At 47.4% G+C, this 27,481-nt stretch overlaps 1 protein-coding gene across 5 annotated transcripts in view; it reads left to right on the forward strand.

The window, feature by feature from the left end:
• TEX264 (testis expressed 264, ER-phagy receptor) overlaps positions 1-27,481 on the forward strand; it is a 167,907-nt gene that overhangs the window by 24,613 nt on the left and 115,813 nt on the right. For all 5 annotated transcript variants that reach the window (XR_012946039.1, XR_012946038.1, XR_012946041.1 and 2 more), the window contains exon 2: positions 18,266-18,487. Coding sequence is in view for 1 of the 5 variants with exons in the window: in XM_032966600.2 (XP_032822491.2) it covers positions 18,266-18,487 (222 nt within the window). In the remaining 4 variants the exon portion in view is untranslated. The remainder of the gene's footprint in view (positions 1-18,265; positions 18,488-27,481) is intronic.

A 27,481-nucleotide genomic window follows, 5' to 3' on the forward strand; every position in this document is an offset into this window, starting at 1 on the left:
CCCCCGCAAGCGAGCGTACGCAGCCGGACAGACGGACAGACAGACAGAACACATTCTCCTGCGGAGGGAGCTGGTAGGAACGTTGGGTTGCTCGGTCAATGGCCAGGGTTAACGGCGGCACCACGTGGTGTATTCCGCAAATATGCCCTGACTGTGAGGGTGGGCACAAGCCGGCGTGAGTAGGTTAAACGTTGAGTTTTATAAGGGCACCACGGGGTGACCACCAGCCCCTCCCCACCCAGCCCCTCCCTACCCAGCCCCACCCCCCACCCAGCCCCACCCTCCCCACCCCCCACGCAGCCCCACCCTCCCCCACCCAGCCCCTCCCCACCCTCCCCTCTCCACCCAGCCCCACCCCTCCCATTTTATCCGGGTGTCCGGATACACGTGGACAGACATCCACAGACATACACAATTAATCCCCTGTCTCCTGTGAATTAATCCCGGTTGGGCTTCCAGTCCACTACGTCTCCTACCAGTAATGCCAACTAGGAGCGCATTTGTTATATATCCGGGTGTCTGGATACACGTGGACAGACATCCACAGACATACACAATTAATCCCCTGCCTCCTGTGAATTAATCCCGGTTGGGCTTCCAGTCCACTAAGTTTCCTACCAGTACAAAAAATGTATTTTATAGGTTAGATAGGATTGTTTCCTGAAAAAAACTTTCTATTAAATTGCAGTTCGTATAGGTAGGCTAAGAATTTACTTGCTTTATACAGTATTGTAATGAATAAATACATACAGTATATAGTTTATACAGTACGATCCTGTAAATTGCTCTGTTTTGCTACATTATCACCATTCTTTAAGACTCCTGGGTAGGCTAGACTATCTTCGACTTACGATATCTTTGCCTTGCGATGGGGTCGTCGTAATGCATCTCCATCGTAAGTAGAGGACTACCTGTACACGTACATCCACTCTGGAATATGGGCCTCCCCGGGCTGTCTGGGTTGTGGGGCTTATCGTGGGGTTATTTGACAAACTTCCCGATGCTGGTTGTTGAAGGCGGGCTGATGACGGCGGGAGAGCATTTTTATGGGGAACATAGAAGTACAGAACAACATTTTTGTTGCACTCTCCTCGACCGCACACAGCATAGCCTCGCAGTCACCTGTGGCAACCTGTTTGTGCATGGTGATCGCCCATTCCAGCGCAATCCCAAGCTTAACCCTGCTTAGCTTCCGATGCTCTGACGATACCAGGCGCATTCCGGGTGATTTGGTCTTCGGCAGACAAGAAGTGTACGTGTATATAAACATATGAAATATGCTACCCCCATCACTTGCACTGCCGCCTCAACCGTGTCGAGCCAACCATGAACATCAGCCTGGCACTGGTTGACTTCCCCTCCTGCCACCCCTTGTTATATTGTCTAAGTTCGGTGGTCTGAATCCGAGACGTTTGTGTTGAAAAGTAAGAATTCTGAAAGCAGAAAATCTAATCTCCTTGCCATATTTCCAGCAGCTACATGTTTTCAATAACCGTATATATATAGATATGGCCGAGCAAAGCTTGGTGAACGCTTCAGCGTGTCACTCTCGAGTCCAGTATGAAGCCCACCGATGCACATATTGCCAATTATGGATGCTTCTCAGCCCGACGGTTTCCATCCCTCCGTTCCGCAACCGAAAACGTGGCTGCCATACCCCTCTTGATGAAGTAGGACCGCAAATCGATATCGACAATTGAATGTGAAATTGATATTGAGAAGCTTAAGAGGATCCCGATGTGCCTTTCAGTTATTCGGAATAACATGGTGTTGTCTTTGCTCCATTGACAGTGGTCCGGTCTGATGGGCTTTTGTCTCCGCACGATGCTGTCTCTTCCGAAGCGTTAAATGTGACAGGACACTAAAGAGAGCAGCACCGTTGTGTTGTGAATATCATTTGTGAAGTGTTCTTGAAATGGACTTCTAAGGCGTACATACAAACACATGCACGAAGGTTTTTTTTTTTGCCATCACGATTGCTTGATAAAAAAAAATCTTGCCAAAGATAAGCAATGACTTCAGTGCACTTGGGAATTTGTTTTTTATTAAATCCAGCTTGTTTGATGATCGCAGCCAAGTCATTCGCCATGTGTTTATATACTGTATTAAACAAAAAAAACTGCCGAAAATATGCGAGTCTACTGCATTGCCCGTCTTGAGTAAAAGCGAGTGTTTGTTTCGGTCGGGTATAGAGAAGATACCGCTCGAAAGGAATTTAATATTCACGGGACGATCCGTCTGATCGTGAAATTGGTGGCTGCATAGCCCCACCGTTCAGCAAAATCACCCACGAATTGGGAGGCTTGAAAGGGTTCAGCGGTTCAGAACATCTGCCAGCCAAGTAAATGCAAAGCCTACGATGTTATTACGAAATGGTCATTGAACAAGCCCGAAGGGCAATCAGTTGCAAAATGAAGTGAATTGTGTGCCGGCTCCATAATTCAAACGTAATATCAACGGCAATTATAATTAGTGACTGTACTAGTGTCTAAACGTGGAAAATCTCGCTGTGCTGGAAACTTAAATTCGGCGCATATGGCCGGTGCCTGTACATCTTGCATCACTTACGATGGTGTAATAATTTTCATTATCATGATTATGATGGTTTTCATTGCCAGCATCATCATTAGACCTGTAACTATTGCTTAGCCCTCCCTCCCACCCACTCCTCCACCCTCCCTTCCTCTCCCCCTCACAATTCTATACGTTGCCACAATTGCATTGAGGAATCATTATTTTTTATTTTACATTGCATTGCATGGTAGCACACCTAGTGGCTGCAGGGGTCATGTCAACCGATAACTTGCCAAATATATATGAACGAAACAATTGATTATTACAGCACAAGTCAATGTGTTACATATCATGAGCAGAATAATTAATATCAGATGACGAATTGATTAATTGTTATACCCCTAATCATCATCACCTTCAAGTATACTCTTTGGAATTTAGATTTAGATATTTTTATACCACTGTCTGCACAAGTTCTTGTGAATCTATCAAACTGTAAACGTAGCTACGATGAGTGGCTGCAGCTTTATATGATTTATTCTAAGTAGTTATTCCTTTAAAACAAGTCCAAGTTTTAAAGTGATTTCCTCCTCGTATGAGCACTGAGGTTGGTGCTTATCTCCCATTTACAACCCTGAGCCAGTGGTGGACATAACACATTACTGTGACGGGAGCGAGTCTAGGACAACCACTGTCGACTTCCCCGACAAATTGGCACCCGTTTTATCCACGCTGAAGGGATGATGGGCCGAGTCAGCCCCCCATCCTCCCTCCAGCGAGCCACTCGTTCTACCGCCAAACCACCTGGCCGAGTTCCTTCAGTGGGCCTCAAAATTCGTAATTTGTAAGGACTTGTGGACAAGAACCCAAGCTTGTCAAAAGTTAAGGTTGTCTTGGAAGGCTGCTTTGACACGGGATCTCGAGAAACCGCACGATGCATAAATTAACCGCTCCACCCTCACTCAAGTGCATGTCACTAATTTAATATAGGATACTTCTACGCTGTGATGTCCAACTCAATTTGTCTTTCAGAGCACGCTCTCGTGTGTGTGTGTGTTTTTATCATCATCATGAAGAACAAAATTTGTCATTTGAAAAAAAAATGTTATGCCTTGATTTTGAAAATGAGATTTTGCTAAATCTTTTCTTTTTATGAAGATTGGAATGTAACGTAGAGGAATACACCTAGCTTGGACACAGTCTTTTGTTCCTTGAGAATCCTGAGTAGGTTGCGTAACTAAAAAAAATACCAATGAAAAAACAATTAAAAACACAAGGTTAAAATTTGTATATTCTTGGTTCTTTCGGTAAAGTCACGTAGAAGGGAAATAATACAAATAAAATTCTCACGACGTTTCGATTGCAACACAAGCAATCATCATCAGGTGTGAAAACCACAGCAAGAAAATTTTGGAAAAAGTGGCGGTAAAATTTTCTTGCTGTGGTTTTCACACCTGATGATGATTGCTTGTGTTGCAATCGAAACGTCGTGAGAATTTTATTGTTTTATTTGTATTATTTCCCTTCTACGTGACTTTACCGAAAGAACCAATAATATGAATCGCTGCAGTCATGAAAGCTTTAAATCGAAATTTAAAATTGTAATGTTAAAACATACAACCAAAAACATCTGCCCTTTATTTATATTTTTTCTGTTGTAAGGTAGCATGGTAAGTTTTTTGTGCGTTGTCAAAAATACAAATGTTTCTTATATCTAATAAAGAAAATAAAGCTTATTAAAGTATTAAGCAATACATACATTTGTTGTTTTTGCATTAAATTATTTTCTACAATAAGTTCCATATGTGTGGTCAACTTTTCATCTGAACATGCGGTGTATAGTTTCATTTCTCCAAACTAATTCTTGGCAATTACATTTCTTATAAAAGACCCATGCCTATTATTACTACTACCACTACTACCTGTTGAATTCTAATCATGAGCCAAGAATTTATATTGAAAGCAAAAAAAACACATGCAAAGAGCGGCGGTAGGATTTCACACGCACGCACGCACGCAAAATAAAGACAGACATGATTTACAGGCAGAACGCTGGAAATGTATGACCCGGAGTTCACAGAATCGTGTGATTCAAAACGTCCCCGGGAAGAGGGTGGGGGGGGGCGGCTTTTCTCTCCGCGAAGGCAACCGGAGGGGGTTCTTCGCGCCGATTATCCACGCCCGATGTTTGCGCGCGAGCGTGCACGCGGGCCCCGGGCCAGCGGACGGGAATCGCCGCGCAGGCGCCGCGTGCCCGCTGGGCGGGCGCGCCACCGACGGCGGAGGCCACGGGGGTCCAGACGTCAGGGCCACGGCGAGCTCGCCAGAGCTGCGGGGGCGCGACTTGTCTCCTCCTCCTCCCAGGCCCGGGAGCCGTGCCCGCCTCTGGGGGCCCGCCGCTATAGCTGCCCTGCTAGATCATAAACGGCCTCTTCCCGCGTTTGCTATCTAAGCATTCGTGGATTTTTTTTTTACTTTCTTATTTTAACTCTCTTTAGGGGATGTAACGCGAAACCACCGCTCGCGTCTAGCGTGCCCGTGCACTGTAAGCGACGCGCATATAATGAAGTCGGCGTACGGAGAGCATTGCCTTGGAGCAGTTTGGCGCGAAAGCTGCTCCTAGGTTGGAGCAGTAAATTCTCTGTTCCTCCCAGAAAGCGCCCACGTAACGCACGGCATATGTTCGTTCGGCCGTGTGAAGTTTATGGCGTTCCTATCTCTTTCGCGCAAAGTATCTGCTGTGCGAGGATTTTTTTAACGCGCAGAAATTCGATAAGTGCATCAGGTTGGCAACTTGAAAAAAAAAACTTGACAGATTTTAGACGTTCCCATGCGGTAACTCAAGAATGTGATTCGCACATTCAAGGCGTGCAGTTGTCTTGTAAAATCTAATATTTTTTCTTATTTTATTTCTAATGAGTCGTACCAATATAACGATGTTGAAACCCAAGGCTCGGAGCTTGTTAATTCTGAGTGAATTCTTGTTTGGGGGCCGCATTCATTTCACCTTCAGTGCTAAGACAACGTGGTGTAAAAAAAAGTTGAAGCCGTGTCTTTTGAATAATTTATTTTTACGTAGCTGAACGTCTTAAAATGTGGAGCACGACTGCCGTGGGTGTAACATTTTTCCTGTTTTATATATTCTTTCCTTTTTTTGCCTCTCGCTTGAGTTACAATTTTACTGTCAGCTTCGTGTCAAGAGACATTTCTATTGGCAACGCTCGCAGCAAGGGCTGTGTCAAACAACCTTGGGAAGATGATGTCACAGAACTACTTCTGAAGTCCTGTCAATGGCCTCTTGTCCACACTAGGTGGTGCCTATTGTCACATGGTCTGCGATAGAGATGTTTATTCCAAAGCGATCACGCCAACGCGCTGTGTCCACAGAGCTGGAATATATGGAATTAAGTGACAAGGTGGTGTTATTTTTGCAGCCATTTGTGGTCGGGCTGCAACGATGAGCTCTCGCTACACCTGAGGACCCGGTTTAATCACAGGTGGGCTGAAATCTAGATTCGAACCTCAGATTTCAGCAGCTCAGGGTGGCCTCCTGAACCACCCTGCCACCTCTGGCAGACAAGTAGAGAGTTACATTCCATTTTATCCATACTGCTGTTATCTTCCTGCGATCTTTATCCCTGAATAAGGTGCATTCAAAAATCCTGTTCTTGATAACTGTATTCCTATTTATCTCTGCTTGTCTAGAGAGACCCAGAAGTGGTGGCAACTTTATATTAATGTCCACGTTTACGTACATATATGGCCATGTAGGTAACAGGATTGATGTCTAAATATAAAGCCACCAATAGCAGCCCCATCTCAGCACGAATTTGAAAAGTTTCGCTACGTTTGAAGTCCTTCTTGAGCAAAACCAAAAAAATAGCAGTGACTCGTGGACTTTACGGAAAATAGGCAGAAAAATTACGAGATTTATTTTGCACCCCAGAATTTCGCTTTGTAACATGTAAGCGGCATTATATAAGTTCAGACGTCGCACACTTTTCCCCGCCTCCCCCCCAACGTCTCCGAGCGAGTCCAAACTCGCGATAGCTTAATTATAATACGCGTCGTCCTACGTTTTGTGGAATTTTTTTTTACTTTCGCTGTTCTACTGAGTCAGCACTTCCCCCCTCCGACCTCCTCTCCCCCTACCCCCTCTCCCGGAAAGGCGCGCAAAACAAAAAAAAGGTCCACCTACGCGAGCATGCGCCGTGCCCAACGCGCGCAGGAGAAGACGGCACCCGTGCTGACCTGACGCTGGATCTCTCCGCTTATTGTTCTTGGCGGGCAGAACCGTGCGGCCAAATCATCCACGAGTGAGGCAGAGCGCATGAGCACTTCCTTGACGAAGGCTTTTCCGCTCCCAACGCGAGGCCTCCCACGTTTCCGCCCTGCTCCGTGCGTGATGTGCGTGCGCACGTTCTCGTTGAACTTCTTTTCGCGCCGCACTTCGCCCAACCGTGTGCCGTGCCGGCCTTCGTAGGCGCTTGCTAACAGCATTTGCCCTAACAGTCTGTTACAGGCAACACGGGGGGGGGGGGGGCACTTTTGTCTATGTACGCATGTACGCACGTGTGCGTGCTTACGCAATTTATGATGTTGACATGCGTATTTGTGAGCGGGTAACTGTGCGCACACGCCTGAGTACATCTACCGCAGAGCTGGGGTCGTTAACGCCGTATGCATGCGTGTTGCACTTGTTTTGCGCCGTACGCAGCCAGCCATGCGAATCGGAGGTGCGGCGGGTGGACAACAAACGGGGAATGCAAAATGCAATTAGAAAGAAATGAATGTTTTCAATGTAGATTTAAAAACGCGCTCCCAAACCAGTCGGATTTATCGAAACCGTAGCAGGATTGAGCGTGAATAGTCCTCGGATAAGTGACGACCACGCGCAAGCAGGTCGTTTCGGGGCCTGTGGGGGCCCTAGCTGTGAACAGCAGAGGGCAGTGCAGCAGAATCCATCGCTTCACCGTCTCTCTCCCAACGTCCGTGCCTGCCCACCAAACACGCGCTCGCCAGCGCGGCGAAGCATGGACGCGCTGACCTCCTCGGGGCCACACGGCAGGCGGAGGGCCTCGTCGAGCGGTGGATTGTACGAAAGGGCTGTACGTGTTGCTCCCTTGTTATGTCTGCCAGCGGAGCTCTCGTGACCATCGCAGCTCGTTATGAAGAGACAGAGTCGACACGCGTGGGCGGTGTGTGTCGGCGCAGCGTGGGGGGCCACGAACCCCCGCGGGAAATCTTCAGCGTGTCCTTCGCAATGTTTTCCGGGCCTTGGAGGAAATTGGGGCTCTTGTTAAGGAGGCAAGGGGAGCGCCTAATGGCCCGCAGGCGTCGCGTTGGCTTTCAGTGAGTTGCCATTGGTGGTCGCGAGTCGTCCGAGGGATTGCATTCAGCGGGTGATTTCTCTCACCTCTCGTCGTGAGTTACAGTTGCCTCTCTCGGCCCCGGCCCCCCCCACTCCAAACGATGTTCGCACGGAAATGCTTCAAAATTACTATCATATTTTCATACAATACCAACCGTATCGATTTAAGCGTGTCGATTTCTTTAAATCCCCGTTTTTATTACCTGCGTACCGCTTTGTAAGCGTAACGTACATCCTGATTTACATTTTTTTATGCAGCTTTTGCTTTGCAAATTGGTACATCCTAAGAAGGGGTGTTAAAATCAGCAGCCTACTGTTTAAATTGGTCAGGTTTCCAAGTGCCTATGCCAACTTGCAAGCTGTCAACGATCCCACTGTACAATATAAAAAAATATATATATACACTTGCATTGTTGATTTACATTGAAGTTCTCAAAACGTTTTGACATATTTTTGCCTCGCTACACTGTTGTGTATTCACGGAATCTTGGCGCTCGCAGAGGTTGCAAATCAGAAATAATTCAAAAGTGGCTTTGTGCTAATTTCTCCTAACTTGTATTCCCCCCCCCCCCCCCCACGTTAAACGTTGGCAACGTGTGTTCATTGTGATCGCGAGAGGGAGCTAGAACCTCACCTTGCTTTTTGTTTTCTTTTGAAGCAAAGCCAGTTGTGGGCAGCCACTCAGCCCGGCATTTTCAAGTGTACACGTTCAGTATTGTGTGCAACAATGACGAAGCAGGTTGTTGGTAAGAATAAGGATCTTTGTATTGACGCTTAAATTCCTCGGCAACTCGAAGCACCTTAGGTCACAACTCATCTCAAGCATTCAAAGGGCACCCTCAGTGGCAGCTGTCTCTATGCGGCGTATGGCGGCTCAGCACCGGCCCTGAAAGTGGACGTTAGTCTGGCGGTAGTAGGCGATAATTGCTCTTTGTAATCTCAATTGAATTTCGCAAATTTGGACCCTGACACCCAAGCACATTGCCCTACTCGTTTCCAATGACATCACGGGATCTTTAATATCCATTGTGAAGCAGACTGTGTATATTTATGGTCAATGCACCCGTGGTATTAACCATGGCATCCTGCCGGGTTAGATTCTCGGACAATAGAGCAAGCATTGAACACGCCTGCTGCTGCTGCTGGGGCCCTGCTTGTCAGAACAGAGGCATGTTCCAGCCAGAGCTTCGATGTGCAAAGCAGTAGTAACTGTCCTGAGTAGTGGCAGTGTGGCACTGTGGTGACGTTTGAACCTCGCAGCAAAAAGGTTCTGGGTTCGACTCCCAACTTGGGCACCTTTCTGCGTGGACTTTGTGTGTTCTCCCCCGTGTTCTGCAGCATGGTTTTCCTCTGGGTTCACCATCCCCCCCCCAAACCCCCCAAAAACTAAATAAATAAACAATGTGACTGCTTTTGGATGAAATATCCCAATGATAAAATAACTGCAAATTGCTCGATTGTGATTACACGGAGAAGTATGGCAGGGCCTTCCTGAAGGAATTGTAAATTAGTGAGGCTTTCCTGGGAAAACGAGCATACTCATAATAAGAATGCCAGTGTTGACTGATGCCATTCGGCACGAGTGTCTTTATAAGTACACTTTCTCAGTTGGGCTTGCATAACAAGGATGTAATTAAATTGTCTCCCAATTAAGCTGCAGATTTCTCACTGCAGCCAAAAACCATTATACTGTGAAAAAAATTACCCTTATTCTTCTTTCTATGTGGAGTCGGAACATGCAATTACACTTCCGGAGATGAATGTGCTACATCTCCAGTGAAGATTTGTACTTAAGATTGGAAGTCAGAGGTGCCACATTCGCATTATAATTTGATAGAATGAGCCATTGTATTCCAAAATCAATTTGGTTGGTACAATCCTGCAGCATTTATTTTTTTCCTTTGGCATGAAGCCGCCACTAAGGAGATAAACTGTGAGCGCCGTTCTTAACTAAAAATCCTTTGGATAGACGAATTACATTTAGTTCTGCGTGCTAGAGATAGTCTTGTTAATATTGCTACAGCATATTCTTTGGGTCTTTCGGTAAAGCCACATAGATAGAACAAATAATGAAAAATAATAACAATATCACGACGTTGCAATCGCAACACAAGCAATCGTCATTGGGTGAAAAATATAGCGGGAGAGCTGCTGGGGCAGGAAAAAATATATGGTGGGAGCGCTGCTAAGGCAGGGAGTTATAAAGGTTTGAGGTGGGTGCAGCCCAAGGGTCAGCGGGCGGGGCTAGAGATGAAATTTGCATGTAAATGAAAGATCGGAGAAATCTTTTCAAACGAAGCTGTGGGGGTGGCCATTGTATCGTGAGAGATCAGCGTGTCAATGTAAGAAATTTGATTGTAAATGTAAGCTCGGAGAAAGTTCGGAAAGACCCATCACCACATTCCTACAGCACTGACACAGCATTCTAGACCACCGAGGAATAAATTGTACCCATAATATGACAGTCAAACTCAAATTGATTTATATTGCTCAAATCTGTACAAATTTCACAAGTTGATGAAAAGCTATATTTAATATGATACATGTAATACGTTTATGTGCTGAGATCATCAACACACTATGCTTGAGAACTCTGTTTAGTAAATAACAGGGTGTTGCCTGGATTTTATCCCAGGATTTCAGTCGTGCCAGACCCAGTGCTCTAACATCTGAGCCACCTGGCTCCTCCCTGGCACTCTCTACAGTACTCGAGACCTTTAATCGCTGGGGGCTTAAACGAGGATCCAACTCAGGTTTCCAACGGGGCAAGCGCAGTGTCCTGACCCCCGAAGCCACCCAGTCAATTTCCCTGAACCCGTGCAATGTTAAGTGCAGTCCACTACCGAGCTAACAGCACGAAAACCCTCTGCTAATTGGTGCAGCATTATCCGTTCCCCATCTGTCTATCCCCTACCGTGTATAAACGGTTTAGTTTATGTTGACGGTGTGTTCGTGCGTCGCAACGCGATGTAACGGGCCCGCGCATTGCCTGAATAACAAAAAAATGATCTGCTAATTAACCTTTCCCTCACCTCCTCACCACCAAGTCCACCGCCACCACCACCTTCCTCCCTATTGACTATGAGGTCATGCTCACACCCCCACTCTACTCTCTCGCCCACACCAGCCCAACCCTCGCCCTGACCCTAACCGCTTGGGGGCGTCCTCGCCACGCGGCAAGCCTGACGCCCCGCCAAGCCATCGCGAATTCTCTGCTTGCCGGAATAATTTCTCCACGGGTTTTATCCGGTCATTAAAATCAATCGCGCTTGTCATTTTTTTTGGGGCTGCGCATCATTTTTTTTTTTTACCTCTCCGCTCCCCACGGGAATGACAACCTGAGCAAGTCTTTTCGCTTTCGTCCCGTGAGGGTTTGGAAATGAGAACGGTGGCATCGCTCATTAGTGCAAAATTGAGATTGCTTGCAGTTACCCTAACTTATTAAAGGGCCATTTTTAGCTTTTACGAAATATTTTCCTTCCAGATTTGTTTCTGAATTCTCGCCCACGAACAGTGCACCCCGTATCAGACGATAAGTAGATTTGAGCCTGGACTGGGCTTGGATAGACAACCACCATACGGGACTGTGGGGCTACATGGTGGGGAGCAGAGCGCGTCACTTCAAAATGCATTGTTGTCCTGTACTTCTGTGCTCTCACATCTTATCCCGCCACCATCGCTAACCCACGCTGACCAGCATGTCGTGAACTATGGTCACATGGCTCCCATGACCCATACGGTGTGGGTAGGTCCCCAGCGCAGCAGTGGATTGACGAATGGGCTGCGCATGAAGATTCTCAGAGCTGCACGATGCCAATTTAGGTCTTGGATCCGGTCCCTTGTTGTGACTCTCACGGATGTCCCACCGGGAGTGAGCGACGACTCTCGTAACCGTCACGCACGAGCGAGGCCCGCGCACTAGCACGCTCACACGCACGCATGCTCGTACGTCCTGACGGCGCAGCTGCCTGCCGACCCTCCCCGGGAATCCGTGGAGCGGGGGAAAACCCCCTCGCCTTGCCTCCCCGCACCCCCCGCCGGCAGTACACGGCAATGCCCGCCGAGCCGAGCCCAGCTGTCCTGCTTTGCTGCGAATATGAGTGACCGCGCGATCAGTACAAAACTGGGCCCCACTACGTGTGGCTGTCGGGGCCGGCGTAATGACACCGAGCGAGTGATGCATCGGCCGGCGTGTTTGAGGTATGCTGCTGCAAATGAGTGCGCTGCCGCTGCTGCACCTATGTGCTTGTCAGTGACATTGACTTTCAGGAGATGGATGTAAAGTGAAATTACTTGGTTCCCTACGCATTGCGTCCTTGTTAACGCCCGCTTCCTTCCTGGCATTGAACGGGGCAATTCGGTGAAAGGTGTTGTTGCTTCTGTTTACTGTTGGTGATGGCCACCTTGATGTGAACCTGTACTCCCCATCAGTGCATCCAATCGGCAATAATAATAATAATTACTACGACAATTTATATAACACCAAAATGTGGCAAGCCATTATAAGGGGCCAGTGACCTGGGAATCAAATTGAATGCAAGGAAACAATAGGTGTTAAAAGCGGTGTATAAATAAACTGCGGGGCTATGTTGTGGCCTGCAGAGGGCAGGTCTGCAAAATCCATAGTTTCACTGCCATCGACTTTCGCCAACCCACGACCAGCGTGGCAGAACAAGGTCGATTAACTCCCACAACTCTCACGGAGCAGCGAGGCCCTCATCTAGCAGCAGATTGACATTATCTAACTCTTCTTCTTGACTTCTCAGTCCAAAGCCTGAATCTTCATCTCACAATACCACAACTCCACGCTATGATTATTTTAGCCATAGCTCATGAAAAATGGTTGTGGTGGTTTCATATGCCTTCCCAAACATTTTAATGTGAAGCATCTGACCGAACTAATTCATAATCATCATGATTAGCCATGATATACCCACTGCTAGACAAATGCCTCCCTTTGATGGCACCATCCATAAAAATCATCCCACGAGGCCACAATCCATTTCGCTGCTGTGCACGAGCTGATCTTGTTGCTCCATACCCACCGAAACTAAATCACTGGCTGTAATAAAAGGCACATTTCCGTGATAATTCATCATTACTTATTTATCCAGGAAAGCCACACTGCATCGTAGGGCTCTTTTTCAGGAGGGTCCTGCATTGGGTTTTTTTTTTTAAAGATGTTTTCAAACAATTAATGATGAGTGTCCGTACAAGTATGGGAGGAAACCGGAACATCTGGAGAATACCCACACGAGTGAGAGGGGTGCAACGCTCTATCCACGTGCAGATGGAAACAGATGGCAATTCGTCCACTTCGTCTCCTGCTTTCTCCTGGCGAGCCACGGCATGGCACCTCGAAGGCCACGGGAAGGGAGATTAACAACTTCTGCGCGACGATCCACCTACCAACCCTCGCCGACTCCACGGCGCAGGGTTACCGGCGTGCGCCACCCAAAACGATGGCTCGTTGTTGTCCTTGACCTTTCCCCCCCTGCCCCCTGCAACAGGGGGTAGGGGGCAAAACGAAGACGGCCCAACGCCTATGCGCAGTCGCGCTCTCGTGAGCCCATCGGTTGAGCTGCCACCTCTTGACGCATAACAACAACCGGGACATAGGAAGAAAGAATATCTCGCACAATACCCAGGAGGGTGAACCACGCGTAAACGCATTGTCTCGTCAAAGTCAACGCGATTTCTTTTCATTAAGCTTGGAGGCGGCGCTTATCTCCTGTTTGTGGCCCTGAGCCAGTGGTGGAAATTCTACGTTTCTTATTATGAGGACAAGTATATCTATGCGACAGTCACTGTTGTCTTCACCAGAAATTGGTACTCGTTTTATTGACCCCTGAAGGATGTTGGACTGTGTCCACCCGCCCCCAACCACGATTTGAATGCACTCGCTGCTGTTGAGCCGCCTGGCCGGAGTGGTGCATTAATACTGCACAACAAACTAAAATCGGGGGAACCTGTAAACGTCCCGGCAAGATTGACACTTTTCCCTCGGGTCATCGGCCCCAGAAAACCAAAACAGGCAGAAATACCACTCGAGATTGTGCGGGTCGCTGATGCCAAGTTAGGTTGCATTTAAGGAGACCAACGGACATAAATCTCTTGCACCCAAGAGCTCTTTTTCAATCGCGGATTTTCATAATTAAGAAACCCTCTGGTGCAGTAGAACGCTGAATGGGTGCTGATGGGCTGGCTGATGAAACACTTGGTTTACTGCCTCCGGGCGCATGCTTCTGGTAACATTCGTAGTTTTATCCTTCGGTGACTCGCTTACAATTTCCATGGACAGATTTGCAATGCTGCTTAGTAGTGTTCGAGGATATTTTTACTTATAAAATGAATCTCCATCTCAATAACAATAACAGTTCAGATGCCAGGTGCATCGTTACATGGCAGGATCATGAGAGGTGGTAGCTTGAGCGAGGCCATCATCCAACTGTGGATTAACCATGGCTGGTGATCCAGGAAAGCTTCATTGTGAATCAAGACTCATTTAAAATTTGGTCCTGCCTTGGGATCTTCGGTCAGTTCCATTACTGAGTGTTTGGCTTTACGTCAGAGGAAACCAGATCAACCAGAGAAAACCCGCACTGAGTGCCATCTTCTGCCCCCATCTGAGCTCCAGCACCTGGTAAGCCTCAGTGGTCACCCATTGAAGTACCATTCGGGCTTAACCCTTTGCTTAGCTTCCAAGACTGTAATCTATGTTAACAAGCCAAGAAAGTCATAACAAGAATAATACATCTTTGGTTCTTTCGGTAAAGTCACGTAGAATGAGAATAAAATAATAAATTGATAAAATAAAATAACAATAATATTCTCACGACGTTTCGGCCACAACACAAGCGGCCTTCATCAGGTGAAGGGACGAGACTGTCTGGTAGGACAGCGCTGGAGTGAAAATGCCACGCTCAGATCACGACCTTTAAGCTGTGTGAGAAGAATAATAAAGGCTACATGTGCGTTGCCTTTGCGTTTTAACGGTATGTGCGTCGTAGAATCTTCGCTGTAGATCCGATGACAACGATGGTGACGGCGATTGTTTCACGTGACCACGTACAAAGAGGAACCACCATAGCAGTCCTTGTGTTCGGGGACACGTATGTGTGAAGGTGACCATGAATGGCAACTCGCAGGAGGGCTTCTGCTGTTTTTAATCCGCACACTGCATGTGCCGACGTGCATCGCTTGACAGTTTCATGCAGGTGGCCGCGGCGATGAATATCCACCGGCTCGCCAAGAGACGGTGTGACTCAGGTGCTAATTAAAGACGGCCCAGTATACGTAGGCGTGTACACATTCACACACGGCACCAGTAAACGACTCGGTGGGAAATGCACAAATTATGGGATTTCTGCGTGGCACTGTGCCTCTCGGTGCAATCGTTCAATATTGTGGCAAGTTAAATGTTACGCTTGCGCGTGGTTATTATTACGTAGCATGTGCAAATAAATTATATGGGTGCGATGATGTGTCGCCTGCAGACAAATCACCCGCAGTTCCGCCGGGTCTTGGTAAATCTTGGAACTTAAGCAGGGTCGAGCCTGCATAGTGCTTGGATGAGTGAGCATCATGCATAACAGGTGTTAAGAACCCTTTTGAAGATCCGACGGAGGAACACAGGCCTCTTAGTTCCTCTCTGCTGCCATGACAACAGTGGGGACCGCGACCCAATCACGTCCCAACACCAACCACACGCACGGGAGGAGGGCGTGGATATTTCCTCCATCAATGCAACGATCACGAGACTCGCCAAACTGCGAATGCGGTGAGGTGCAAACCGTCAGGCGTGTCACCGATGGCCGCCCAACCTATACATCGCGCGTACTCCGGAGGAAGAAGCGGACTACACTCAGCTACCGCCCCGGATGCTGTGCAGTGGCTTGGACAATAAAAAAAATACAGTTGTAGCCTGTTGCTTTTTTTAAACATCATGACGGAAGAAGAACATCAGGCATTGTAGACTCAAGGACTGCATAGTGGGCAGCAAAATGCAGTGTTCCTGTATTTTTTACGACGGGCTCTTGGAGTGGCCTGCCTAGCTGTGGCCCACGGAGAGATAAAGAGAGCACGTTAACAAGATGAGAGAGATAACGAGACCCGTGGATATTAGGGAGCTGCAGACCAGAGATGAAGATGAGTGAGATGAAAAGAGCTTGATTAAGGTGGTCCACATGTACAGACATTATAACATTGCAATTCCATATGATATAACATCTGTATACGAGACGCTATGGCATTAAGACGTTGCGCTAACGTGATACTTGAGGTCGCGTGACCTGCAAGCATTGGTTAGTTTGGTGTTGTGTAAGAAAGGTAAAGTTGTGACCCTGGAACTGCTTTGCTCCTGCCTCCGCTGGAGCAAACTGTAGAGCGTGTTTGGTCTACTCACCCACGTTGATCGGACATGCTGGAAGAGGTGGGCATACCCACACTAACGTAATATAGCAACCGTCGTTCAACACTAAGTGGTGGTGATGTCACCACGGTGCTTGTGCCATGCTAGGTGTATTTTGAGGCCATGTGAATTGTCGATGGCTCGCTGGCAGGAGTTCATGGAACAGACCCAGGTGCCATGGGTTGTCTTGACTGCGATGGCTGGCGCTCTACTCACTGTTGTGAGCATCGCTCCCCTGCCCTCCACCGTCGGATTGATATAAAGTACTGTACGTGTACATGCATTAACTCTTAGCAAAGGCCATCATTGTCCCTTGCTTGGCAGAGCAGCTCAGATGCAAGCATGGGCTGTAGTAGTTGTGTGTTAAGCAGATGAGTGGAGTGCTAGAGTCTGGGGTAAGCTTTTGTCCGAGTGTCATCCTGATTTGTTCCACTGTGCACGTCGACAGCCTAAGAGGATTACAGCGCATTTCTTTCACCACCACTGCCATCCTTGAGAGGCTTAGTAGGGCCCTGATCTCATTGAAAACCACTTCATCCCCAACAATGCTGGGCATTATTTACAAGTGAAAACTACCGAATTAATACCTGACTCAAGGTCATATGCGTTTGCGAGTGTGATAAGAGATGTCACGTCGGTATGGCAACTCTGGGGCGTCTCTGATTGGAGGCCACATTCTGCGTTGCGCAATCGTATGGTTCACAGGGAATCTCTCTTACTCTCTCAAATTTCAAGGGTCTCCGCCTGGTTTGTTAAGGCCCCAAGCACCGCAGCAGGCGAAGTTAGGGTCGTCTTTTTGCTCTCGAATGCCTTTTCAAAAAACTAGACATTTGAACCTTATGGCAGGACCCCGGGGGTCCCATAAGCCCCCGGCTCTCGCATAAACTGCGTTGCGACGTCATTTCATGTCTGTTGAAGGCGAACGATACGGCGATCTATTCCTCTCGGCAAGCTCTGCACGATGCGCTAATCAACGTTTTTAAAAGTTTTGTTTCTTCTGCGCATTCGGCCTCGCTGCTGCGCTTGGCCGACACGACATCAGAATGATCCGCGCCAGGTGGGTCGCGGCGTTTGTGTGCGCGGTGGGACGGAGTCGCCACAAATAAATAAATTAATTGCAATTTTGATTTCCGTTTATTCGGGACCCCGGGGTCCCGCCATAAGGTTCATATCGGGGCACCAGGGGTGGCTGGCTTGCCGAACAAATCAACTCATGGAATTCTCGAGGAAGCTGTCCTTCTTATTTGCGGGGCATTTTGAAGATTTATCATTACAGTAGTCCTTCGGTTAACAGTGACATTGGTTAACGGTTTTTCGGTGAATTTTGATTAACGGTTCGTTTACGTTATGCATGCGGGGCGCCAATTTCGGGCCAATCCGAGAATGACGCTTCACGCTTTTAACGTGTAATTCCTGTACTCGATTGACAGTTATTTCGGTTAACGGTAGTTTTTCGTGGAACGGTTTAAAAACGTTCACCGAAGGACTACTGTAATGCATGCAACTCGTTTGTGGAATGTCTTTCGCTTGTTGAGCGAGGTAACATGGGAATATTGCGTGGGGCGGTAACCTAGCCGAGCAGCTGGCACGTCCACTGCTTGTGGTGGAGGTTCGCAGTTTTTCGAGCCCAGCGGCCGCCTTGGTTAATACCGTGGGTGTCTGCGCCATAAAACGTGCGCTGTTTGTTTCACAGTAGGCATTCAAGATCGATCCAGTGAAGATTATTAAAAGCAAAAAATAGTACGCCATATTATGCTGGTGTCATGGTTCAGATTTGACAGAATTTTATTAATGACTCGCAAATTGTTTAATTTTAGTAAAGCCATACTAATGCCCCGCTTGCAGGCCAGTGCTGCACAGGGACAGCTGCCAGCGAAGGATACCCTGAGATGTACCGCATGGTAGCCGACGTGTAAACACCAAGTGACAATGACGATGAGAGCGTGCGCGGCGCGTGCTGTGTCTGGCAGGTGTCACCAGATAAGACCCGCTATGCCGTGGGCAGCATCCTGAGCGAGGGAGGAGAGGCCCCGTCGGAGGACCTGTGCAAGCTCTTCGAAAAATTCGGCTTCCGGATCGTCTCCTTCCCGGAGGTCACGCACGTGGTGAAGACCACGTTCCCATACACCACCTTCCTCTCCATCTTCCTGGCCATCTACAGGGTCGGCCCTGTGCTGGGCAACTACATCAAGGTGAGGCGGCAACAACCCGCTCCCACCCAACCCGCCCCCCACCCATCGCATTTGCTCTTTGTACATTCAGTTGGGTGACCTCCAACTCGATCGCTTCGCTGATAATCCTCGCAGTGCTGTGCAGTCACCTCGCAGTTTTCATCTCAGGTGCACTACTGTGGCCGTCTGGGGCACTCTTCCTTTCTATATTGGGAAGCCACTGGAGCTACGCACTTTTAAATCTAGATTGAAAACAAGTTTCTTTAGAACTGCTTTTTGTGTTTAGTTGGTGTTGTCCTTCCCCCACCCCTCCCGATCAGCACGGTTGGCTACGTACGGTGTGAAAGAAGTTGAACATACATACACATACATAGACATGTTGGCTGGGAGGAAAGGATGCTTTTTTATGCCAAGGTCACACATGCGACCCATTTCCTTTCTCTTCCTGCCTCTGCCCTCGTGCTACATGGCTTTGGAATTCTCTTCCACTGTCTCCTGCCCCCAGGTGCCTGGAATCCTTGCTGAATTCACAAAATATATCAACTCTTCACTTAACTGCTTCAACAAGGAGTGCTGTTGTTTCCGTTGGTCTCTTGGAGTCTTGGGTTTGTGCTAAAGCAACCGTGATTGACAAACAATCACAGACCCTGATTTTGGAGGATTTTAATATTCATCAACTTATCTTATCTTGTATTAACAATTTAGCGGTCTTCAATTGTCCTGTGTCTGTTATGTGTCCTTGTACAACAGTTTTAAGTGGCTAAAATTTGCTTTCAACATATTCATAAGTTGCATTTATTTGACGATACAATTTTTACTTCGTGCAATTTTCCCATAATTTCAGTTACAATTTTCAAACGCCTGTGACCATTTTTATCCAATTGCTCGATTGTTATCGGCACTTGGGAGCCAAGCCAAGCAAAGTCTAGCCTGGTTCGTGCTTGGATCGTTGATCACCAGGGCTTTTGCCAGGTGTTGTAGACATGGAGCTGCAACGTGGCCATGAGATGGCAGTGCTGAGTATAATCTCCCCTCGTGTGCTTGGGCCTTGCAGTACCCCAGTTCCCTGCCACAGGCCAAATCCTTACTCACGGCAGTGGCCAGACATCCGAATGGAGGACCCCCCGGCGAGAGTTTCTCGGCTAAATAATTGGCTTTTTAAATTTTTTATGAAATCGATCGCTTCATTACATAGCGAATGCATTCAGTCCATTGAGCAGAATTTTCATTTCGCAAAACCTTTTATTGCAAGGTTTCATGAGAATACACAAGCTTGAAAACCTAAATTGTCAGAATACATCAAAGAAAGGTAACCCATTCTCCCACCACCACCACGCAATTGCACCCAAGTGAAAAATGTGCGATTCGTTCAGGCAGTAAGTCACCATCATAATTGTGTAAAATTGTCACCTTTGATGAATTTTTTCATTAGTGCATGGAGAAAATGACTTAATCGGAAACCTTTCCTGAATTATTTGCCAGTGGGTTCAGAAAGGCACTGCTTTTAGTCAGCGTTTTAAATGACTGAGCCACTGTGAAATTGGCGCGCAATCCATCCCCGGAGCTTTTACAAATGTAATGGTTCACTTAGCAGCAGAGTGATCACATGCCACCCAAGTGCCCTCTGAATACAATGCGTTAAGTGAGCTGTATTTTGACATTTGGCTTGCAAACCCTGTAGCGATTCTAAATTGTTATCACCATTATTATGAAACGGGGTGATGAATTACTCTGTAGGCTTTGCTGTGTGTCGTGTTCAACGCTTGCCAACACAAACTGTTGGTGTTCCGTACTTCGGAGATGCTGTAAGCGCCAATCTTTGACAAGGCAATGGAGCCTGCAGTTATGCCCGCTCGTTTACAAGTGAAATTGATTTGTTTTTTTTAAGAAACGTACACCCTCGACCGACTCTGTGGCTTTAACTTTCGCACCAAATTCATGTTCTCTGCCGTGAACAAAAGCATTAGGGGCCTGGCTGTCCAATTACTTCGAGAATCGATTATGCGACAGATCGGATAACGCAAATATAGTTGGGGCGGAAAAAGGTCACACTTCTGTTCCAGAATGTTCCGCGAGATGCGAGGTGATGGGCATCATCAGGCGCGTCAAGCTGGGCGTGGTTTTTCTCGGGGGAGGGGGGAGCTTCCCGCTTTCAGGAGGCAGGATGTTGGGGTGGCCTGAGTAGTTACCGACAAACAAAAAGTAGTCGATTATAATTTTCGAATTGATTAATCAACATAATTGACTCATGGTCCCAACTGTAAGTAAAAAAATAAGCTGCATGTCCCCAATGCTTTGCCTTCTGCAAGGATCGTGCTCAGTCGCACTCCGGCACGCGGCCCTCCCTTGCAACGACGTCTCGCGTGACTGCCGAGCCCTCGGATGCCCCTCGCCGTCAATGGCGGGGCGCGGTGGCCCAGCCGCGTGCCAGCGTTGCCGGCTGCCTGCGGGTTAAACGCTCCATCGCCGGGGCCTCGTCCTTCATCCCGCGTTTTTTCTGCTCTCTTATGGCCAAGTCAGCAGCTGTTTCGGGCGCATCTGTTTTTTGCTGAGCAGGGGAAAGTTTGCTTTGCCAGTGCCTACGGCGCTTGCGGGCAGAATCTAATCAACACGCGGGTGCTTCTGCACGAGCCATAAATATTTTAGGGACGCCGCGTTGAGTGTAGGCGCCTGGTTTTGGAGGTGGCATGTTTGCAAGTGAGACCGTGCTTTGCGTCTCTTAAGCTATGCCGTGTTGCATGAATGGGAATTATTAGCACCTCGTACGTGTTTTTTTTATCTTCGGACATTTGCTCTATTGACTTTCTACTGTGCAGTGTTGCTGATGTAAGCAATGTTCCAGTGAATGGACTGACGTCCCCTTGAGTGTTAAGCCATTGCAAATTGTGGTATTTGGGTTTTACTTCAATGTTACTGCACGCTTGTCAAAAAAATAAATGCATTGTTTTTACAGTGAAAGTAGATGCATATGAATGTATACATTCAGATATCAACTCACTGTGCGTTTTTGTGAAGCTTTATAAGTAATAGACAAATATATACATCTCCGTTTGCCCCCTGGCTTAAAAATGTAACGTATTTCTTTGGGTCTATCATCAATCTGTGGTGTTTCAAGCAAATTAACTCGCCCTTACAGGTCTCATCAGCAGTCAGGCTACAATTACGTGGTGTGTCCACCACCAATTCGGTGGACTTCTTCTACGTGTTCCACGGATATATTTCATGAATTTGGTAAGATTTTGATTTAAAGCTTTCGTGACTGCAGGGATTCATATTCTTGGTTCTTTCGGTAAAGTCACGTAGAAGGGAAACAATAAAATAATAAAAATATAAAGCAATCAAACAAAATAATTGAGTGTTTTATATAAAACAATAATTTAATTTTTTATATTTTTATTATTTTATTGTTTCCCTTCTACGTGACTTTACCGAAAGAACCAAGAATATGAATTTGGTAAGGTTATTCATAATAAAGGTTTTTGGGTTAGATCGCGTTATTTATAAATGTGTCGTAACCCTCCACCACCCGACACGGCCAATCAGCAAAATAAAGTATCACGTTGACAAAAGACAATTAGTTCACTACTTTAGCCCACCGGTGTGTTGAAGAGTGAATCCACAACATTTACAGTTTGAATACGACGTTTCGCTGGTAATTACATCCAGCATCATCGGGCAATTCGCCAGAATGGAAAAGCCCTCACTTGCTCCTGGTCTTAAATAGAGCAGCAGGGTGACGTCATCATTTAACTCATTTCAGGTGCAGTGATTTGAGGCGGAGTGGGGGGGGTATTGTAATTATATAATCGATTTGTAATCAGACAATGGTTATGATGAGTAATGAGTTGTAGATTAGTAATTAGTTGTAATGTGTTATTGTGATTATATGCTACTTTAGTAATCCGTTAATTAATATGTGTTTCCCCTATAAGGAATTGTAATATGTATTATTTAATAATACGCTTCCAAGCCGCACTAAGCCTATAGCTATCAGAATGATTAAAGTTATTTCTGTTTCTCTCAATTTCAATGGATTATTTAATTAGTTTTTGTCTGTAACAATTAGTTTTACACAACACTTCAACGTTATCAAAATCAATTGAGTGTCCTTGTTGACAAGCATGTTCTGCCACTGCCGACAGTTGTGTTTGAGATAATTTTATATTTCTTTGGTGTTCTTTTAGTCTTATGCTGATGTTACGTCCTGTCTGTCCAATATAGCATCTGCCACATAAACAATTAATCCGATATACACCTTCTGTTGATAATTTAGGTAATTCGTCTTTCGTGCAAGATACTAGTTTTAGAATTTTGTGTACTGTACCAAATCTTACTGTAATATTTTGGTAAGGTTATGTTTGAATAGATGAACCACCCGCTGCGCAGCGTAAACCGGTTAGAAGTGCCTCCGCATAACGACATTGGACAGAAAAACAAAAACGGTGGAAAAATAATTTCCACCGTTGATCTCGTAAGTTGTTAAGCTCCAATCCCGCCCTGCATGATCGGTGCAGGCGAGAGACGGGTGCACCTTCTGAAGTCCCAGGAGGAGTTTGGGCGAATACGCTCTGGGCCACTAACCCAGCACTGCCAGTTGGTGTGCCCAGGAATTCTTATAATTAGTGCACTGGCAGTGATGCATCTGCTGCCCGTATGCTCGAGGGCGAGAAAATAGCCAGCTATTGCCCCCCGCCCCTCACCCCCCGCTGCCCACCACCCCCCCCCCCCCCCCCATTCACGATTCTATACGTTGCCACAGTTGCATTGAAGAATCATTGTTTTTGTATTTACACTGCAGTGCATGGTAGTATACCTCTAGTGGTTGCAGGGGTCACATCAACCAGTAACTTGCCAAATATATATGAACGAAACACAACTGATTATGACTTGCACGAGCCAATGCTTTATGTGTATTATGAGCAGAATCATTAATTTCAGATGAGGAATTGATGCATCGCTATACCCCCTGATTATCGTAACCACCACCCCCCCCCCAACTACGATCCTCTGCTCTTGTTGAGGTGTGCGCCGCAGATCTACACGTACCGCGGTGACGTCTTGCGTTTTCAAATTTGTCACAGTGTGGTTAACCCTGAAAGTCACCGTGCCCTTTGTCAATCCACTGCTGGATGAAGGCCTCTACCCCCGCCCCCACCTCCCCCAAGGCCACGTCAGCCGGGGATAGCTTGTTTGAGCGTACTGCAGCACGCTGATCGGCGTCAGTTGGTGAAGAAGGGAGACCCAGAACCCGTTTAGAAATGTCACTCTCCACTGATTAGAGCCATGGCCCAGAATCAAAGTCATGGCGTGCGGTTCGTAGTGTGGCACACTAATAATTGCGCCATCACTCCCATCATAATTTGTAAATACTTTTAAACATTGTGGGTCGTCAAACAGCAAATACTTTTGATGCACTCAAAATGCCGGTGACAGATTTATTTCTAAGGTAATGTATCTACGTTTGTGTTGATAAACAACTTTTCAGTCGGCCTAGCATTTGCGGTAATTGCTCACATTGTACCGGGCACTGTCACGGTCAGATCAAAGGCTCCAGACCATCTTGAAGCGGCTTGGTTTTGTTCTTTTGATCTCACAAGGAGGGAATTGCATACAACATTGGCATTTGGGCTAAGGTTTTGCTAATTGCATTGCGCGTCATGTCGCTTTGATAGTGGTGTTGCTTCATGATGGCCGACTGCGATGTGTATTGATGCAGTTGCATTCAGACACTGTGTAAGTCCAAGTGGCGATTGTAATTGCTGTAGGTAAATAATAATGTATGTCGCTTTGTTCAACAAGCAGTTGTGAAGTTATTTTCTCTCCAAGGGTGTGCATTGGGAGAAATGAATCGCGCAAGAATCACTTCACTGCACTCGAAGCCATTCCTACTTAAATGCAGAGCAAGATGCATGCTTACCTCTCCCGTGTGTTTCCGGATTGCACCGCACGTCTCTCCACATGATGCCCAACGTTTTGTTCCACATGCTGGGAGCTTCTTCCGGAACTGTTTAGTTCCGATACAGCACAACGATGCAGCACGACAATACCATGCTTATTCATCGGTGTCGGCGTCCGCAGGACTCCGCTGTCTTCTTAACATTTAGCATTTCCCTTTCGGGCCACAGGTCGTGCACAGAGAGAGCTGCCACCTGACTCCCCTTTGCCAGCTACCCACAATCCCTGGTGAATGCTTTGCTCTCCGATGTGTTTTTGGGTTGTACCGCGTGCTGCTCGGCATAATGCCAAAAGTGTTTCACTTCACATGCTGGAAGCTTCTACCCACCAACCACATACCCCTATCCTCGCGATTCCGTGAAAAGTCACGACATTGTCTGGTGTTTCCATGACCGCTCCACAAACTTTCAGCCATCTGCCATTCGTTTATAAATGGCTTGAACAGAAAGTCCAGGTTAACCCTGGGCGACTTATTATTACAGTAAATATTTATTTCTAATGCTTCCTATAGATAAAGTGTGTGTATTTTTGAAGATCCAAGTCTGCGTAAATTCAGTGCAGTGACAATTTCTATCCAGCCAGGTGGCTAAGCAGTAGTCATTGGCTTGCAAGGTTGTTGTTGGCCTATGGATAAACTCGCCCGTGCCATGGGAACATGGAATTTTGAACACCACCTCATTGCTCATTCGAGCAGAGACATCACTTTGACAATGAACTGGGCAATTATCGTCTGAAGCATCAACGAAGTGCAGCTGGGCGGCAGCAAAGCGAAATGTAGATCCAGCAATTTGTAGGCAGTTGGAAACCCGCAGGGGCCTTTTCCACATGGATGAGTGCACATTTTTTGAGTTTTGTCTTTCATCTCCTGCGAGGCCCGTCATGGCTACCTTGGCTGAACCAGCAGCCCCTTTGCCCTCGATCCTACTCGATCCTACTCGATCCTACTCGAGCAGAATCAGGTGCCATCGCGTGCTACTTGGGAGTGCTGCGATGGGCCGTTGTTGAGTTAAAACAGCGCAAGATGCGTTTTCTTTCCTGCCACACTTGTGGATGGGCCGCAAGTGCCGTTCGACGTTTAGACGTTGGTCTTTCGTGAAGTCCTTGATACCGGCATCCTCTGTCATCTTAGAGTGTTTGGCTGCTATACATTTCCACATGGTAAGCCGCTTCATTGAGCTCTCGTTTGTGGCCGGGTCGCTCCTAAAAAAAGAGCTATGTAGCTCAGTGGGCTTTACCTGGTAAAATAGTTTTTTTTAATAGTTTGAATAGTTTAACCTCATACACGAGTGGCGGACTAGAGAGATGCCGTCACTTCTGTGGCTTTAAGAATGGCAGGCTCAGTTCTTGCGTACAACAAATAAAGTTTCCACATACGTGGTGCCGTATGACTTTACGCAAACCCTCGGAGGCAGCTGCCTGTAATAAAAACACATTCTCCTGCGGAGGGAGCTGGTAGGAACGTTGGGTTGCTCGGTCAATGGCCAGGGTCAACGGCGGCACCACGTGGTGTATTCCGCAAATATGCCCGACTGTGAGGGCGGGCACAAGCTGGCGTGAGTAGGTTAAACGTTGAGTTTTATAAGGGCACCACGGGGTGACCAGCCCCTCCCCACCCCTCCCACCCCCCACCTAGCCTCTCCCCACCCTCCCCACCCAGCCCCACCCTCCCCACCCAGCCCCTCCCCACCCAGGCCCTCCCCACCCAGCCCCTCCCCACCCTCCCCACCTAGCCCCTACCCACCCTCCCCACCCAGCCCCTCCCCACCCTCCCCACCCAGCCCCTCCCCACCCTCCCCACCCAGCCCCTCCCCACCCTCCCCATCTAGCCTCTACCTACCCAGTCCCTCCCCACCCTCCCCTCCACACCCAGCCCCTCTCTCCCCACCCAGCCCCTCCCCACCCTCACCCTCTCCACCCAGCCCCACTCCTCCCATTTTTGGATGCACGACTGACGGACACAATAATCCCCTGTGGGCTGGTGGTGTAACCAGGAGGTTCCTACCAGTATTACGTCCTCAGTGCACAAAAAAACCACTTATCAAGTTAAATTTATGTCTGCACTTAATGTGGCTGGATGCTCGCTCTGAGTGTCACGTGATGAACATTATTCTCGTGATTTTGTTTTTATCACAATTGTCGAGCCCAACAGTGTGAGGGAGAAATCAGAAATCAAAGTGTTTTGACCCGCAGGCAGTGTCGGTCGTGAGGACTGTTTGACCATACTTCGCCACACTGGTTAGTATGGGTTGGTGATGGTGGTGGGGGAGTTCCAGGACTGTTTACGATATTATTGACCACTCGCTTATAAGCCTTGGCTGGGAATCGAACTTGGGTGACCAGAAATGCAGCGGGATGCGCTCACCTCCTGCGCCACCGCTCCCCCCTCTCACAGAGCAAACTTACTCAGAGAAAAGTACCGTATGTTCCCGCATATAACCCGCGGGGTATACCACTTTTTACAAACAAAACAAGACCCTGCGGGGTATATGGAGGTGCGGGCTATCCCAAAAATATTTTACACTTGTGACATGTCATAACTCGTTTAATTTTTCCATGGTAGGACTATCCGCTATGCAACACTTACCTTTGACTAAAGCACTGCTGAATAAACCACTCGCGCTAAAATTGCACATGTTATCACGTTTTAAATGATTCGACTTGTTTATACAATGAAACGACAATGTTTGAAGTGGGCGCACTTTGTTTACAGTAATACTTTCAGTGGCTGTAGGGGGGTGCGAGAGTTTCAGCTGAGGCTATGGATTGCACAATGGGAAGGGCCTTAACAAGCGTCTACCAGACGCGGAATCATAATTGCTGAGTCCCTTAGGCCGCTGCTATTGGCTGAGCACTATACAGTCGCGACCATGAGCTTTGTTTCAAACTTCCAATGGCTTTGTTGCCAGGAGGCAAACGGCGTTACCGTAGTGCCGCTATTGTCTGCGCAGTGCGCAATCTACCAGTGCTAAAACTGTACAGGGGTATCTACCAGTCATTTGATGAGGTCGAATGCTGGTAAGCCTAACAGTACGCTTACTTGCTTACTTATATACCAGTTAC

Source organism: Petromyzon marinus, chromosome 36 (assembly GCF_048934315.1).
Source record: "Petromyzon marinus isolate PM22_M1 ecotype Great Lakes invasive population chromosome 36, UKy_Petmar_22M1.pri1.0, whole genome shotgun sequence".
In the NCBI taxonomy this organism is placed as follows: Eukaryota; Metazoa; Chordata; class Hyperoartia; order Petromyzontiformes; family Petromyzontidae; genus Petromyzon; species Petromyzon marinus.